This window comes from Apus apus, chromosome 26 (assembly GCF_020740795.1).
Source record: "Apus apus isolate bApuApu2 chromosome 26, bApuApu2.pri.cur, whole genome shotgun sequence".
Taxonomy (NCBI): Eukaryota; Metazoa; Chordata; class Aves; order Apodiformes; family Apodidae; genus Apus; species Apus apus.
Genome location: NC_067307.1, coordinates 2,921,453 through 2,939,215, shown reverse-complemented (window position 1 = coordinate 2,939,215; position 17,763 = coordinate 2,921,453). Strand labels below are relative to the sequence as shown.

The following is a 17,763-nucleotide window of genomic DNA, read 5'->3' as shown; positions in this document are numbered from 1 at the left end:
AAACTGAATTTACGCATTTACACATTCAAAGTAAATCAGCCAACAAAAGAAATAATCTATCATTTATAAAATCAAAGAGTTGTCCTATTACTGTCATGGTTTAACCAGGTCAATAACTTATCTCAAATGAGCGTAATCTTACAGAAAAAGATTTATCAAGATTTTCTAGAACACTACTTGACAAAGTTACCATTCAGAGTTTTTTGCTTGAACCTCTCCAACCCATTCGTCCTGTCCCTCATCTCCTCCCAAGAAGCATCCTACCTCAGCTATGAGGAACAGAAATAAACTGTACACTTCCTATCTGAGGACAATGGTTGTCCTCTGCTCCCCACTGCATTAAAAATTCTGGCTTGAATCTTTTATGACAAAAGAAACTAAAACAAATACTTCCCTCCCCCCATAACTCTTAATTAATATACAATGTTGTTGTTTACATCTTAATATTTGTCAGCCTACAAGACCAGACCTTGGTTAAGGTAGGAAGTAGCTATGCTCTGGAAGCAAGTAGTGACAACAACTGCCATAATCACATGGCTGTTTTCAAAATTACCACTGGTAATGACTGTTCCTGTTTGGTGTGACTTAGAGATACATTTTAGCTGAATAATTCATAATTCTGAACAGTGGAATGACTTTCTGACCCCATTATGCAGCAGGCATATAGCATCATTCACAAGTAGCTTAGCAGCACAGTGCAGCCATGTAGGGTCCCATGTCTCAATCCTGGACATCACAGCATATGGCTCTATAGGTCATGCACCTGGCTCCAAAGTCTCAGCAGGAGGTCTTGCAGAAGGCACATGAAAGAGCAGATGTTAGCACCTGGGAACACACAGCAGCCTAAAATCCATTCCCACCTCCCTCTAGCAACCTTTGGTCACAATGGCAGTGAGATGGAATAATCTACCAGCCAGCAGCTGATGGAGAGGATTGCCCTTCCTTCCTCTGTGTGGTGTTCTCCAATGTGGTAAGCACATGCTGAGCTTCTAACTTCATTACAGCACATGCAATATATGGGCTGACTTTGAGAAGCTGCTGTTCCATTTTCCAGTCCAAGGATGATGTGCAAGTATAACACTTTCCCCTTGTTACCAGAAGGAAATTTTTCCTAAGGTACTTTAACTTGTCTGAATGACAGATTCAACCATCTGATACAGATTTGACATCAACTGTGCAGTTAGAAAAGTGGAAGACTACCTAGCTTGCTAATGCATTATTTTATCATCTTCAACAGTGGCTCTTAGAAATGTCTATATGAACAGCATTTAAAAATTATTTTTTCCAAACAATTTATGCTTAGTCCCATAGAGAAATGAGTAAATTTCTGTAGCAGTCTTTGTTTGTTTAGGATCTTTGTATCTCATTTCCTCAGTGAAAGGAGGAAAGTTTTTTTTTTCCCCCCTCTACTGATTGGAATTATTCCCTTTTTTCCTACTTTTATTTCATTTTCCCCACAGCTTATCATACCTAATGACCAATGATGTGCCTCAGTATCAAAAAACAGATTTAAAATACTAATTCTACAAAAGCTTCTACTTGTTGCAATGTTTTAAATACAAAGTATTGAAGACAGACATTGTTAAATGGTTCTTCACATTTTTTAGACTCCTGTGATCAACATGGAGCAAAAGGGCACTTTTCAGGGGATTTCCAATCTGCATTAACTTTTTCCATTACACTGCACTATTGTGACACTGTGTGTGCCATCCAGAATCTCTGAAACAGACTTGCTGAGTTTAAATACAAATTAAATCAATCCACATTAAAATATAAAGTAAGGTCTGCAAAAAAAACCAAGACACATTTTCTGCAAGGGGGGCCTTGCAAAGACAGCAGTACCTTACCAGGGTGCATTTATATTTAACCCTAAAAACCAGAATGTTTCCACATCTTACAAAACCTAGGGCAGCAGAACGTTTGCTCTACTCACAAGCTATGCGGACAGATGCCTTCCTGCTCTTTGAGGTCCCTAGATGGCTCCATGCAACACACTGACACCAGTAATCTTCTGGCCCGTGGAAATCTTCCACCTGCTGCCTCGTCACATTGATGAACACCTCTCGAACTTTCAGTCCTGCAGGAAGAAAGATACAGAAAATGAGCTGCTACAGGCTGTCTTACTTGGGCATAAAGCTAAGGGTAGCTAAACCTGTTCTTGTAATTAAACAATTCCATTTTTAATCAAGGCAATGCTTTAATTGCTTTGATGCTAATATATCACCACTAATTAAATCCTAAAAGCTGAGTAAGTCATAATGCATTGAGTTAGGAGAACTGCCCATCCATTGTGGTCTTTGCCTGAATACATCACCTCCCTCACAAACCTTGTCTCTTGTGTTTTTTTCACCCAGAATGTTTACCTGGAATTTTATAATAAAATATACAATAAAATTGTCCTCCCATCTAACCTCTCATTAACCTTGACAACCTTTCTGAAGTACCCTGGTAGAGCTCCATACAAGTCAAGCAGCCAGAACTATGCACATATGAGAGGAACTAATCAAATTCCCCACTGAATCCCAGCCTGGCTCAGCCACACTGCTCCACACCACAGCTCTGTCCAGCAGCCATTTCTTCATATGGGAGAGAAAAGCCACGCCTTGCACTGTGGCACAGAGAAAGCTCAGCTCTAGCCACTCCAGTCTGGAAGGAGGAAAAAAGAAAGGGAGGAGACTAAACTTCATAGCTCACAAATGGAGATGGTCCTTTTGCCACCCTGTCCTCCTGGGAAGCAAGTGAATGAGCCACAAAACTAAGTCGTGCTTTTCTTAACTTTGACAAGCAGGAGTGTTTATAAGATCAGATACCTTGGTTTCCCAAAGTATAACCTTGCTAAATTCCTCTGCAGTGCAATGTTGTTGTTGTCTACTGCAAATCCACTTGTTGATTATCAAAACAAATGCGTATCTCTTTCCTGAGGTAGGAACCAGTCACACATACAGAGGTGAGAAAAGGATCTAAGGGAATAGTCAAGGCTAAGCAGAAGTAACAGGATGGGAAAAGCCCTGTGCTTTTTCTTAGCCTGCTACCACTTTCATAACCTCCTGGGCACATGTGAAATTTAGCAGTATTGCCCTTCAGACAAAGCTTGAAGTTAAATACAAGACCTCAAGAAGCCTTGTAAACTTGACACCTTATAAACTTGGGATCTTTGCCTTATCTGCAACGAGATTTGCATGACAGCCCTGGGGAGAGGAAATATAATCCCAATCTAGGTTAGAAGGCATTGGAAATCATTTGAAAGAGCTAGTCAGAAAAAACATTAATTTGAAAATAGAAAACATTTATGCCTACTACTTTCTTCTTTCTCTTCCTGTGCAGTCCCAAGATACTTATTTCCCCTTCACTGGAAATGAATGAAAATTCAATCTTAAAATATTTCATGCTTGTGAAGTTTATAAAGCAGCAGGAAATTTCTATACACAAACTCCATAAAAATTGGCTTCCTCTTAATCTCAGGCATCATTAACAGCTGGATATTTCACTTCTGAAAGGCACTAAGAAGTCAACGAGTTCCTTTGTGTCCAGTTCTGGGCCCCTCAGTTCAGGAAGGACAGGGAACTGCTGGAAAGAGTCCAACGCAGAGCCACAAAGATGATTAAGGGAATGGAACATCTCCCTTATGAGGAAAGGCTGAGGGAGCTGGGTCTCTTTAGCTTGGAGAAAAGGAGACTGAGGGGTGACCTCATTAATGTTTACAAATACGTAAAGAGTGAGTGTCAAGAAGATGGAGCTAAGCTTTTTTCAGTGATGACCAGTGATAGGACAAGGAGTAATGGAGCATAGGAGAGGTTTAAGGTGAATATCAGAAAAAATTTTTTTACTGTGAGAGTGACAGAGCACTGGAACAGGCTGCCCAGAGAGGTTGTGGAGTCTTCTTCACTGGAGACATTCAAGACCCGTCTGGACACCTTCCTGTGTGATGTACTCTAGGTGACCCTGCTCTGGCAGGGGGGGTTGGACTAGATGATCTCTCGAGGTCCCTTCCAACCCCTAGGATTCTATGATTCTATGATTTGGTAAACAGGAGACATGAGACTCACTGGGGGTATTCACAGCAGAGGGACAGGGAAGTCAGACAAGCTTGAAATACTATAAAGCAATACAATTTTTTACTACTTTTCCAGTAGCAGGCAAAGGGGATTTTTACTTATTTTCATTTACCTTGTCAGCCTGCCTGGTTCCACCATGACACCTAAAGACATGGACAAACCTGTGGTAGCTTCCCAAGTTGTTTCAATAATCATATTAGTCACTCAAATCTTTATTCACTCTGTAATAAACAAACAGAGGTTTCCTGGTTGTTTTTATTTGAATTTCGGTTTGTGTTTTGTTTTTTTTTAAAAAATATGTTAATGCAGTTTTCAAGAAAACCATCTACAAAACGTCCCTTTATTTTCTGCCATGGTGAAAACAAGCCATTATGAAATAAATGCAGCACACTGAGCTCAGCAGTTCTGTCAGAAACTCCTCTCCTTGCTGACACAATGACTGCAAAACGCATGATGAAAATGCACCATCTCAATTTAAATATCCAACCTGCTCCAACAGTGATGAAACTGTGGGTCCTCAGTCACACAACCATTTTGTACAGTGATCTTTATAGGTTAAAGATAAGAGCAGCTACAGTAAGTTCCATTAGAGAGCACCTGAATCCTGGTGACCTGGCACAGCAGCTCTGAACGGGCTGGAGCTCTGGTATCCCACCACACCACAGGACACTGACACACCTCCCATACTTAGCTCTGGCAAATTGTGCTGTGTCCAGTCCCCGAATTAGCTCAACCAAAGCTGCAAAGCATCAAAGCTCCAGAGCCTCCAAATCCAAGTTCATTTGCAGCCATGTCCAACAAGGTTGCAAACCATCCACTTGAAGCCTTTTTCGATAAGGGTGTAAAATAGTTAAATCTTTGACAAATATTGACCTTTCTCAGCTGGGCTGTCTCCAGTCAGCTAGCCCAGCATTCCGTCAGCTGACAAGCATTTCTGGGCAGCCACCTGCATCCAACCTGCCTGTCAGCTCAGCACTGCTCTGGGTGTTGCTGCGAAGGTACAACTTCCGGCTCTACTGGAGTATCTCCAGTTATACTGCCATCCCAGTTATACTCCCTGGCACCAGCCATGAAGTACAGCTTTGCTGACAATGCTGCCCTTCGCCCACCTGGCTCTGGAACTGTCTTCTGAACTTTTAATTTATGAGCTGCTCCAGGAGTTTTTGGAAGCAGCAAACAGAAACAAGGCAATAAGAACTGTGTATCATACAGCTTCCTGGTGCATCCATGCTAACAGTGACACATCCTTTACTGGTACCAACTTCTGAGAAGCAGAAGCCATTTCTAGGCTCACTGGTACTGTAAAATTCTGAGCAGCTATCAGGGAATACAGGGAGTTATAGCTTCAGATTTACTAAGGTAGAGTATTATCCGGCCCACAACTCTTCCTTTCATTGACACGTTATTAAATTAATCCATATATCAACTTATATTTTCTGAAGTGACATTTAATGTGGTTTGAATCAGGCAAACAAACAGCACATGATTTTTAGAAGCTGGTGATTCAGCATTTTGAGAATGGGACAGGTAGGAATTCAGGTCCTTTTAAAGGTCTCCCAGTTTGCCAGTAGACTAAATACATGCATCCAAAAGAGCAGAGTCACAGAATTGTTGCAGTTGGAAGGGACCTCTGGAGAACATCTGGTCTTTGGAGAAAGTTATGTTTTGTATATGGAGAAAGGACACCTATTTTCATTTGGTTTAGAAACAAGTACAGAAGGCAAACCTATTGGGAACAGAAGCATATATTCTTCATTTATCATCACTATAATTCACCAACAAATGTACTCACCTACCCTTTGCATTTCAAGAAAATTGTTCATAGAAAATTACACAGAATGAAAAATCCATGCAAATAAAAACAGGCACATAATAAACAAGAGCAACATTTTACCTATGACTTGTATAACTCTAATAAGCACTGCAAGTCCAACCCTTTAAATTATTGTGCAAATTATAACCATCATCTTTTGTTATACAGTACAGCCTTACAGAATGTAAAATTATGACTGTGGCACTGATATGCTAATGAGCTTTCTGCACTGTTGGATGGTTTAGCTGCAGATAGACTAATGCTGGCAGCTGATGAATAATTGCTCTCCATGTACTAAACATAACAGAGCTGCACAGAACTTCAGCATTTGTCAGCTTTATTTGTTTAAATAAGAAAAACACTGACAGCAGTTATTGCTGCAATCCTTTTATTTATCTGACAAGAAGACTCTAGTTACTCTTAGCAGGTCTGATCCTCTGGTGAAACCAGAAGTTGAAATATTTGTAAACTAATTCTGAGGTGCATGCTGCAATGTTCAGGCAAGAAAAATATAGCAGAAGGAAATTAATCAAACTGTAATTATTACAGTTTTATCACAGTAGCATCTACTAGCCTAGGCTCTCACTTTATGAGGCAGAGTACATAGAGAGATTGAAGTTCCTGTTCTGCCACATACATGGAATAAACAGAAAAGGCAGACTATGCAGTATTACCTCTTTGCTGCAACTGAGGATAAAACCAAAATAATGGAAAATTGGATTCCATGTGCATCACAATGACAAAATATACCCACTCCCTGCTGACAGCTGTCCTTCCTGGCCCTTTATGTGCACACAATGCAGAGCTGGAGGTGAAGCCCAGCAGGACAGTGTGCCTTCAAGTGCCATTGCCAAGCACTTCGTGCACATGCCTGGCTAAGAGCTGGCTGGCAGGAATTAGTGGAGATGCTACCAGATATTTCTTGTATTCAGCACTAAATTTCCTCTTGTTTGGGTTTCTTGTTGTTACTGTTCACCACTTTCCTATACACCCCCTCAGAATTTTAAGCACATAACAAATAGGGGAAGGATGGAAAAGGCCAGATGCATTTTAATGTAGTTTAAGCTTCCTTTAGTGAGCACACCAGAACTCACCCTTTAACCAGAGTCCCCTCTCTTGCCATAAATTCTAGTGCAGTTTTTCACAGTTGGAGTCCACACAGAATGTAGAACACTGTGTGTGCTTGGTAACACTCATGTTTATGCCCCAGATTTGACTCCAGAAGTGAGGGCACTGCCAGTATGCACATGAATTCTAAAAACCCCCAAAATTTGCCTGTTTACTGGAGGATAAGGAAGAGTTCCAAAATCAGTTATGGAAATGGATGCATCATGGTGAGAGAATACTCCTGTCTGTCCTTCACTACACTGTATAGAGCCTGTACTGGCATTTGTGTGTCCTAAGGACCATTATGGTAATTCTTGGAACACACGGACACACTGAACTGTCTGGACCTTGCTTATGTTTAAAGAAAATACTTTCAGGGTTAGCTCTGTCCCTGGGCTAAAGTCAAACCTGAAAAAATTATATTCCAGATGCCATTTGCTAAGCCTAAGGCTCCGTGTCTCAAACATCAATGTTACTCATGTTAATTAAAAAAAACCCCAAAACCTAATGTTACTTTATCTTTTTTTATTCTGTTATTAATCCAAGGCTTAGAAAACATAATTGCAGTATTCACAAGACAGATTTTCATTAACCATATGGAAGAAAAACATTTAGGGATGACATTTCTTCTACATTGATTCAGCAGTGCCTTTAGAAGTAAAGGTTATGCCTATTAAATTATTTTCGAAGAGGTAACTGTAAAAATTAAAATTCATCCAGATTAGCATTTACAAAGTATTTAATATGAAATTTATTTAGAATGTGTCACTTAGAAAGAATGCCAAACACCACTTCAGGAGATGTAACTTCTTTTTAAATAGCTTTTTTTTCCTCTAAAAAAGAATTTCTTTTACTGATAGAGTTATACATACATTACTGTTTCCAAGACATGGAGTTGCCTAGCAATCCTCGAATTTCAAAAGGGGAGGAAAGCAATAACAAAACAGAATTGTAAAATTACAAGACACTGCAGTATTAAATTGCTTTGCAATACTTATCAAGCTGCTTCTAAATGAGAAAAAGTATGGGGTGTGCTTGGAGCATGATAAAATCTGTTGATAATTTTCAACTTTCTCCCTTCTCATTCTCTTCTTTTAGAGACACACTTTTATCCAAAGGATTTCTCCTACTTTATTATCTACCAAATACCACTCACTGCTTGGGGGTAAAGGCAAATTTCTACCACCACGATGGTGTTTTTTCAGATTTCATCCTGACAGGAATTTCATAAAAGCCTGTTTCTCTGTTTCTAGTTGCTACTACAAATTACACCACTCTTTCCCTCCCAAATGGTTTGTTTCTTTCAGAAGGCTCACTGTGTATAGTTAGTTTTTGGTCAGGCCTTATGTCTCCCCTTGGGAAAGTTGGTGGTGCACATCCAGTTTGTTACTGTCTCTGTGTAACACTTCCTAATCTGCAGTCATTTTCATTCCCTTTGTATCCCCCATTCAAACTATCCCTCCTCTGCCAGGATCTGTATTCCCCTTCCCTGTAACCAGCTGCCCCACTGTGCCTCCTACCAGAGCTGCAGGGCTGTGCTCAGGGCAGAGGAGACATCAGAACATCATCTCTGAACTGGAGCTGGTTCCCATCCCTTCAGCCCAGGGCAAGCCTGCAGCTATCTGCTAAGTCACACAACTCTCCTCTGTGTGTACCTCTGAAAGAGATCTCCTGTTCTTTACTCTGCTTTTTGCATTGTTGATAGACACTGAGTTCAGATCTATCTCCCAAAGGACACGAGCCCTTACCTGTAGCCTCATCCATGCTTTCCTCAGACACGTGCTCATTTTGATGGACCCATTCACCATTGCACTTGAAGAAAATCTGCATAGCTGGCATAGCTTTACAGCGTAAGACAATGGGGTTGCTTTTTATAATGTAGGCATCATCTGGTTCCTCCATAAAATGAGGCAGTGTTCCAGGAGCAGATGGGATAGACTCTGGAAGGGCTTCACTGTTATCATTTCCTGAAAGGGAAGGAAAGGAAAATATACATTTTTCATGTTGCTGCACCATTTGTATCATCTCATTTAATTGATTAAGTATCAGTTTGGAATTTATTAAAAACTGATGTTACTAGAGAAGCCCCTGCAGAACTCAAGAGCTGTGAGGATTGTGCTATGCAAGGAATTGGACACACACAAAACTATAAAATAATGTTAAGTGTAAGAACTGTCAAGAAAATTGACAGAAAAGAAATATCAGAATCATCAGACAACTGCACCATCACTACTGCCAATTTTATAGATGGTGAACTGAGGCACAGAAAGATTAAATGAGTCACCTAAGGTCATACGGGAAGTCTGCGGAAGTAAAAGAAACTGAACCTTATTCTGGTGAGTGACAGCCCAGTGCCTTAACCACCAAATCTTCCTTTCTTTCACTGACTTTAATTTCCTTTAGACAGTTGCTGCGGATTTAACAGGGATCAGAGCGTTAACCACAGAGAAATACACTGATATGAACAGCATTACTGCAGCACTCCAGCAGCAGAATAAGCAAACTGTGATTTCATACCCACTTACAGGAAATTTTCAATATGCTTTTACACTGGTCCCATTTACTGCAGCCCCTTTTAAGGTGATATAAAAGCGGAAAAATGGTTTCTGTAGGGCCAGAGATAGTGAGCTCTCTCAGTGTGTAGCTCAGCAGGCTCCAAGGGCATTTGCCCAGCAATGGGCAAGCCAAGGTGTCTTATTTCCTGAATTCCTGTGCTTAGACATGAACATGGAAGCATTGGAATAGAAGCTTTTCCTTTAATACACCTCTTCTAATTGAGCTGCTGCTGTCAAACCCAGGAAATTCCCACTGATTTTTAGCAACGCTGGGATTTATTTCAATAGTTTGTCAGTTTTGTAAGAAAATTCAGAAAACGGCAACAAAAAGTCAGAAGGGATCAATTTATGAAGTCAGATTAAAGTACTGAGCACTACAGCATAGCCAAATGGCAATGGAGGGGGACGTGCAGATGAAGGGAACAGAGTATCAGAGGGAGAGGAGTAGCTGAGGGCAACATCTATGTGATTGAACCAAAACCAATTAAGTTCGAGGAAAGGTAAGTTACAATGTTATGAAGGAAATCTGAAAACCTTCACATGTCTAGTAGATTATGGAATGATAAGAACATACTTTGTCTTCAATTTCTAGTAAAAATAGGTATCTCTCTCAGCACTCATTTTATCTGTGTGTGCAAATACACACTGTGTGCACTGTGGGATCGTTATCGTTTTCAAGTGAGCTCAATGTTTTAAACTACATTCACAGTGTACTTTGTAAAATATTATCATAATTTTTAGCCTTTTAATACTGAAAATTTATGCCAATTTCCATCTTGTCAATCTTCAGTAATACTGTGTCCCTGCAGGCTTTATTAAATCCATGCTTTATAGGAAATAACAAAAATGTCATTATAAGATTGTGTAGAGGCTTGGAAATCCCATGATCCCACCAAAGCTTTGAGTGCTTCACAAGGCAGCAACACCCCTCTGTTCAGAAAGAAGAGTGGACAATTTTACAAGGAATGACCCATTGTTATTCCACTAAATTTGCTATTTAAGCAAGGCACAACGGATGAAATCCCAGCCTTGCTGAAATTAAGGGCACAATTCTCCTCAGAAGTGGAATCTGCATTTAAATATATGTATTTACCTTCTTGTTATGTATGACTGACGAGCACCTGAAAACACCAAATTCTACACCACCTATGAGATTGCCATGCCTTTGTCCAGCTCACCTCACCAACAGATAAACGGAGTGAACTCCTCCATATGTTGACCAACCAGACTGCAGTGACACCCAGTTCATGTGTCGCAACATCTAAAGTTTTGCATCATAACTATCTAGTGTGATTTATGATACACAAGAGTTTTCTACTGGTCCCTTTATTATGCTGAGACAGAAGAGTCACACAACAGTATTTGGATTTTTTAACTTTAATCTTTCTTTTGTGTATCAACTTTTTTGTACCCCAACTTGTATTCAAAATAATCTGAAAGCCTTCTGAACTTGGCATATTGCTCTGATTTAAAATTATTAAGGTTTTTAATTTATAACTGTCAGTTTTTAAGATTCAGGCCATTCATAGTTAACAGAAAAGTGGCTGTTTTAATGCAATAGTGAATGACAGAAGAGCAAACTATGAAACACAATTCTTGTATTTTTCATTCCTGGAAAATTACCTTTCGGGAAGTGCTTTGTGTTTTATGTTCTGCACACTAGACCAAGAGGGACTTTAAATCTTTTTATGACAGTAATAGAAACAAAAAAGAGGAAAAAAAAAAAAAAGGAAAGTTAGGAACAAACACTAAATTCTTATATGAAATAACTACACTGCTGTTAGTTGTGAGATCACAGTAGAAAATCTTGACAACAAGAGGCATGAATCCTTCAATATTCCAAACCTGATTAGGATCTAATTTAGATGTTAAAGTGAGATTTTAAAGCAATGATAAATCCTGAATTCTAAATTATTATTTTTTTAATTTAAGAATTATTTAAAATAAGTAAATAGCATTACTTTCTATATTAAAAAAACCTAAACAACCAATCCAAGTTAGGTGTGTCCCAAACAAACCAAGTAACTTGCTGGAAATAAATATGAATAATCCTTTTGTAACAATCACCCTCAGAAGACAACGGCATCCTCTAATGCTGCCCATCAGGGAAGGTTTCTTAAGTTTCTAAACACAGTCCCTTTTAAATGTTTGTGGTCCAATAAAAACAAAGCTCTAGACAAAGTAACAAACATGATAGTTTCCTCCCACTCTCATTAAGCATTCTTGAGATCAGAGGATCCCTGCTTTCCCTTTATGCTTGTGGGATTTTGTTTTTGTTGAGTTTTTTTTCTAATTTACATTACTGCCCTGATGACTGTTCCTCTCCTTCATTAGCTGTGCTGGCAGGGGGACAACAGCCATTCTGATAGAAAAGCATTCCCTCTAACTTCCTGGCCTTACTCAGAAGTTCCTCCCCCTTTGCTTCCTTTTTTCAAGTTCCCTGAATCCATAAATGAGAGGATGAAAAAAATTCCTATTACAGAATGCCTAACTTCCTTATGTGTGGAATGGCTCTCATAATAACATCTGAGGCATTATTAAGTCAGTGACTCTGTGAGATTTGTCTGTTTTTTAATCAGATGACCCTGTCCCTTATGCAAACATGTGGATTTTTTGGAAGCCATTCAGATATAGATGGAAATAGGAGATCTTGTTGCCCACATTAAATCCTTTAATGCTTTTGTTATTTCCTCTAGTACACGGATTTACTAAAGCCTATGGGGACGTGGTATTTAGCAAAGATTGACAATACAGGAACAGTGGGAATGGTCAGTAATAAAACATGCATGCTGATGAGTTTCACTGCATAATTTTTCTTTAAACTTTATACATTGAAGGAGAATCCAATTTTTACTTATTCAGCACTCCTGGTAAATGATACAGAACTGCTTAATTGGTATGAGTGCCAGAGAGCACCCACTGCACAGCCATTTTCATTTGCCAGCCAAATCTGTCTCCACAGATGATACAGACGTCTGGACAAGCCAAGTGGCACTAACTGATGTCCTGTGCCAGGCTCTGCAGCCTCAGGGTCAGTGGTACCACAGTGTTTCCTGCTTTTTCTACTCCAGCCTATTCCCCAATTATATAATTTGTAAGCTTAAAGAAACACTTCAAATGTTTTTTAATGTTTTTAACTGGGTTCCTGGCTGCTTCTGGCTACTGTACAGCATGATGCCAGGTCTAGATTTACGAGTTAACACATCTGCATGGACCTCCAGCACCTGTGGCAATACACAGATTTCCATAGATATTATCCATCTACTATGCTGATACTACATGTGTTTATACACTACAGACTTCTTTCAATATAAGTCATTTTATCTGTGCAACCTGACACGTAACTGCACACAAAGGGGAAATTACCACACAAGCTGTTTGGTCCTCCTTTTCTCCACAAACACATACTTTTCAGCAAGTTCAAGAAAAACTTCTTAAGATCAGTAAAGGAGAAGAACTAAGTAATGTACTTGATTGGGGATTAGGAAAAATAGTCTCTGATATTCTAAAATTCAATTATGTCCTGTGCTGCATGTAGTTTATATATAATACCCTGGGGAAGAAGAAAATGTTCAATAACTGTTGATGAGTGCATGACAATGATGCAAAACAATGAGTAAGGAAAGCAGCACTGCTTATGTTCAGACACGTTCAATACCCAGTGTTCCTCTCCAGTAGATTCCACAAAACAATGATTTGCTGAAATTATGAATATTTAATTCAGTAAATGAATATATTAAAAGCAGCGTGGGAAGAATGTTTGCAGAAAGGAAATGTGCTTATACACCCATTAGCACACTCTGCATCCACGGGTGAGAACTACCATGTTGGTAAACTGTTTCTCATTATATATTTTCCCACAATTCCAGCAAAATTTCCATATGAGGTTTAATGGATACATAAAATCTGGATGCAATTTATTCAGTAATTCACTGGGGGGAATTTTTGACATTATACTCTTCTCTTGGTATGATCTGACAAAGCATGGCTGTGTTTGCTTGCATTTGTGTTACTGTGAATTAAGCCTCCTTTATTTTGGTAAATGAACCATGTTGTAAGAAACTGGACATTAGGCTGCAGGTGAAAGGTATGGAATTAAGAACTGTTCTTCATGTGACTTCTGTGCCTAACCAAACATGACAAGATAGCTGAAACACCTTCAGGCAAATGAAACATGGAATTGGAACTGAAGCATGTACATTTATCAAATATATACATTTAGGGTAATTTTTCTTTCTTCCCTGAGATATTTTGTTCACTTTGCATTTCAGTAGTGCTTGAAATCATAATTAGGTTGCCAAGACAATATCCCGTTCTTATAAGATAATAATAAAATATCAAAGTGGAAGAAGATAAAGATGCCACTGATACTAGAATTGAAATAATTTTCTGATGAAAACAAAACAAACCAGTGGCAGTGCAAGTCTGTAGAGATAATGATACAACAGTAATGCAAAAATGTCAGTGCCAACACAAGCCTACATTTACCATTTCCTCTCTAGGAAACTGCACAATGCTGGTGGAAATCCATGTGATTTCTGCAAAAGCATCTCTCACCTACCCACTCCTCTCTAATTTGCACACCAGCACAGGGGGTGGCTGAGCAGGCTTGTGCTGCTCATGGAGGGAAATCTGCCAGAGCAATACCTAAGAATTCAGGCAAATTTCTCATCTTAACATTTCAGTACAAGAAAACTCACTTAAGGAAAACTTCCCACTGCAATGTGACAGCTGTCCGCGTGTCAGATTATTTATTCACCAAAGAATAAGGCTTAATGAACCAAACACAAAAATAATTACCAGTTACACCTGAGAGACACACAAACTAAGGGTATTCTGGGCTCCCTGTGACATCAAGGCAGAGACAACCAAGAATTACTAAGCAGACTAATTTCCTTTTGAATAAAAAATACCTTTGAAAGTAGCAGATATCAGAATAACGTGTATTTGCTCTGGTTCTCTCTGGTTTTGTTTATTGCAACTGTAGTTTTCAGAGTTGTGAAACACAAATAAGATAAGCTAAAAATCAAAGAAATTCATCTTACATGATCAACTTTGCTTTGTTAAAAAAAAAATTGCTAATATCACAGTGAGGATTCTCAGCTGGCAAAATCATATTACAGCTAAATTATTTCTACTCCATTTCCAGAATGGACTGAACTTCATAGCAAAACTGGTGGCTTCAGTGTCAAGTACCTACCAAAAACTAGAAAAAATACCTCTCTTTTTGATGACGTTTTTGTACCCAGGAGTAAAGAAGACTAATAACACAAGTTATTGATACAGGAGCATTCTGCCAAGCAGAGAGATGCCTCTGCAACCCAGTAATACAGCTGTTTATTGATTTTTTTCCACTGGATATTCACCTACCCTACAGGGAGCATTTCTCCTGCTTCTAAGTTACAAGTCTGAGGTAGTTGCCACTTCTATTTTTAAGATGCTCTCTTAAATACTGACGTCTCCTCGGATGCCCTCTTGTGGGGAAGTTGAAGTAAAAGTTCCAATGAACGGACCCTTCTGACTCCCTTTCTGTGCTGATGCAATCTGCTCCACTGATAAGGTGTGAGACCTACCAGCACTTGAAACACCGAGTGTGAAACTGAAAACCCACATACCTTAGCAACTAAAAGAAAAGGTGTTGCATTGAACAAAAGGGAGGCCTGGTGAGAAATCAAGGATTGCTTAAAACCATACTATAAAACCATGATCATGTCTGTGCTTCACACCTTGGCAGACAAGGTCTCCTAAATTTTCAGCACATGCTGAAAGTCACAAGTTCTCTCTCCAGATCTCAGCAAGCCCACCTTTGATATCAGTATATTAGTTTCATCAGACCCTCTTGCTTCCTATGGATATAAAGTATAAACTTCCAGCAGCTGTACCGTAACCCTTCCCATCAAATATTTGGGCGACAAGTGGAAAATTGTTCTGCCAGCTGAGGAAGACAAAATCCATTCCTCTGGGCAATTTTCTGCAATGAAAACTCAAAAAAATGAATGTGCAATAAGTTGTGGAAATAAATCTAAAATATTATCACAAAAAAACAGTGTGCTCAGAATCTTTAGCTGCAAACTAACCCTGCTTATCTGAATTTTAAAGAATCTTATTTCTTCTCTGTGCATAGGACTAGATTTTAAGCTGGATGCTTTTCCTTGGAACTATTTGTTATATACCTGGGGTTTTTTTCCATTTTGCTTGCTTTGAAATACTCTGTGGCTTCTTTGATAATTACTTTTTTTTTTTGCATGCATCAAGGCAGTCTGACAAACAAACCTAGGAAGCACCCATTATCTATCTAATTTTACAGAAGAGTAAGCAGTCAGTCTGCATATGGACTATGTGACTAAGAGCAAGCCATGAAACCAGGAACCAAAAGCCACAGAGCTGTGTTCCAGCACTTAGTAAAAGCATGCCAAGCTGCATCCTCTGTTATTTAGAAGGCTCTCCAGCTTATTATCAGGAGAGGAAGAGTCAATGTATACTGTAGAAATAAGTTTTCTTAATAGGATTAAAAACCAAGATAACTGTGAAGTATAATATACATACTTCTAAAAGCCTGTTCATCTCTTCACTTTAACAGCCTTTCCTACTTAACTTATGTCTACAAAGCTGTAAAAGGTTAAATGATTTTTTCAAGAGCAATAAAACAGACTTGTAGAATAAAGTCCCAGTGAACAAAAGACTATCCAGGCTCATGAGTGGTGAGCAGAACTGTCTGGAGAATGACAGAAAGACCTGTCACAGTTGTAAGCAACTGAGTGAGCCTGTGTTAATAACTTACTGCTCCTTGGTCAAAACCCCATGCTAGCTAACCGTGTGCACACAATTTCTCCATTAAAAAGCAAGGCATCGTGTTGGTTTGAACACCTATTCTTCTCACTGACAAGGAGCACACATGGAATCCCTCAACCAGAACTCAGCAGAAAAGCTCTGCTTCCTTAAACCATTCTGATTTCTTGTATTTCTCTGGCCAAACCCCTTTTTTCTCCTCTCACTTCTCACAAATAACAGCAACACTATCATCCTAATGTCTTCTCACACAGAATCTATTTGAGAAAGACCCTATGATGTCAAAAAAATCTGCTGCATTCCTTAAGAATATTGAGTACTGTTCCTTTAGCAAGCAGGACTTCTTCCACATAAAGGATTTTCACACTAGTAAGTGAAGCCATTTTCTCAATCCTCATTTATTCCATCTTCTTTTTTAATATCTTGTGAGTTTTAGCTAAGGGCTGTATACTTTCCTTAAAACCCATAGTTTTTGTTTAATCTCTGTGCACTAGGCAGAAAGCTGAATTTAGTTATATATGTTTAATTCTATAACATAGAACAAAGTTTAAAAGCATCACACCTTTATCCACAAATTCCAGCCTTAAATCTCTGACTCTTTTATCAAGCAACCCAAGTAAAAAGTACTTCCTCAGCTCTACACAGGGCTACTCTTTCAGAGTATCTTTCAGATACCAGTTCTCCAACTGATTGCTTCACCTACACAGATCAAGAGTGAAAGCAGTCACCTGTCACCATCTCCACCCATTCTTAATCCTGACCAGAACTACCATTTTATTCCTGCTGCCAAGTCCCAGAGGAAAAGGAAAAGGAGCCCTTTTCACTAGCACCGCTTTCCTTCTAGAATTTAATTGCTGGGCTGACATTGTTGTGCCCTCTCTTCAGCCATTTCATGAGAAACTTACAGTTCAATGAAATTCATAAAAATAGCTCTCCATAAGCCACATTGTTAATGGGTTGCAGGAGGGTAGGGCATTTATTTTCACCAATGAGGATTAATATGTTCATAAAATATTTGTGGTCTTTTCTATGCCAAGAGAGATGAATGTGTTATCCTATTGTAATTCCTTATGTATTCTAAATCTAAGCTAGACACATTTATTAAAATGATATATTGTATTTATTAAATATTAAGTGGATTACAAACTTGAAGAATCTTTCATACACTCATGCATTTATTTAAAATCTAGATTTTTTTTATTTAAGCAGTATGCAAGGAATATAAATTTTTAAGGGCAAAAAGATTCTCCAGCATTCTAAATAGATTAATCTGTAACAAAAGGTCTTCCAGCATGCAAAGTATGAAGATTATTAAACCAGAAGAAATAAATTACTTTTAAAATGCTATGGGAAAATACATGGTACTACTGGACTTGGCCTTGCAAGTAGAATCAAATGGATGAGGACAATTATTTACCTTCACCTAAGAAAGAGGACTGAAAAG

The 17,763-nt window shown here is 38.9% G+C and overlaps 1 protein-coding gene across 1 annotated transcript in view; it reads right to left on the bottom strand.

Annotated features, from left to right (window-relative positions):
* The window catches only part of UNC5D (unc-5 netrin receptor D), a 68,037-nt gene extending 59,046 nt beyond the window's left edge, over positions 1–8,991 (bottom strand). The window contains exons 1-2 of the mRNA XM_051640750.1: positions 8,724–8,991; positions 1,934–2,077 (exon numbers count right to left, since the gene is read on the bottom strand). Coding sequence (XP_051496710.1) covers positions 1,934–2,077; positions 8,724–8,991 — 412 coding nt within the window. The remainder of the gene's footprint in view (positions 1–1,933; positions 2,078–8,723) is intronic.
* Positions 8,992–17,763: the final 8,772 nt, after the last annotated feature.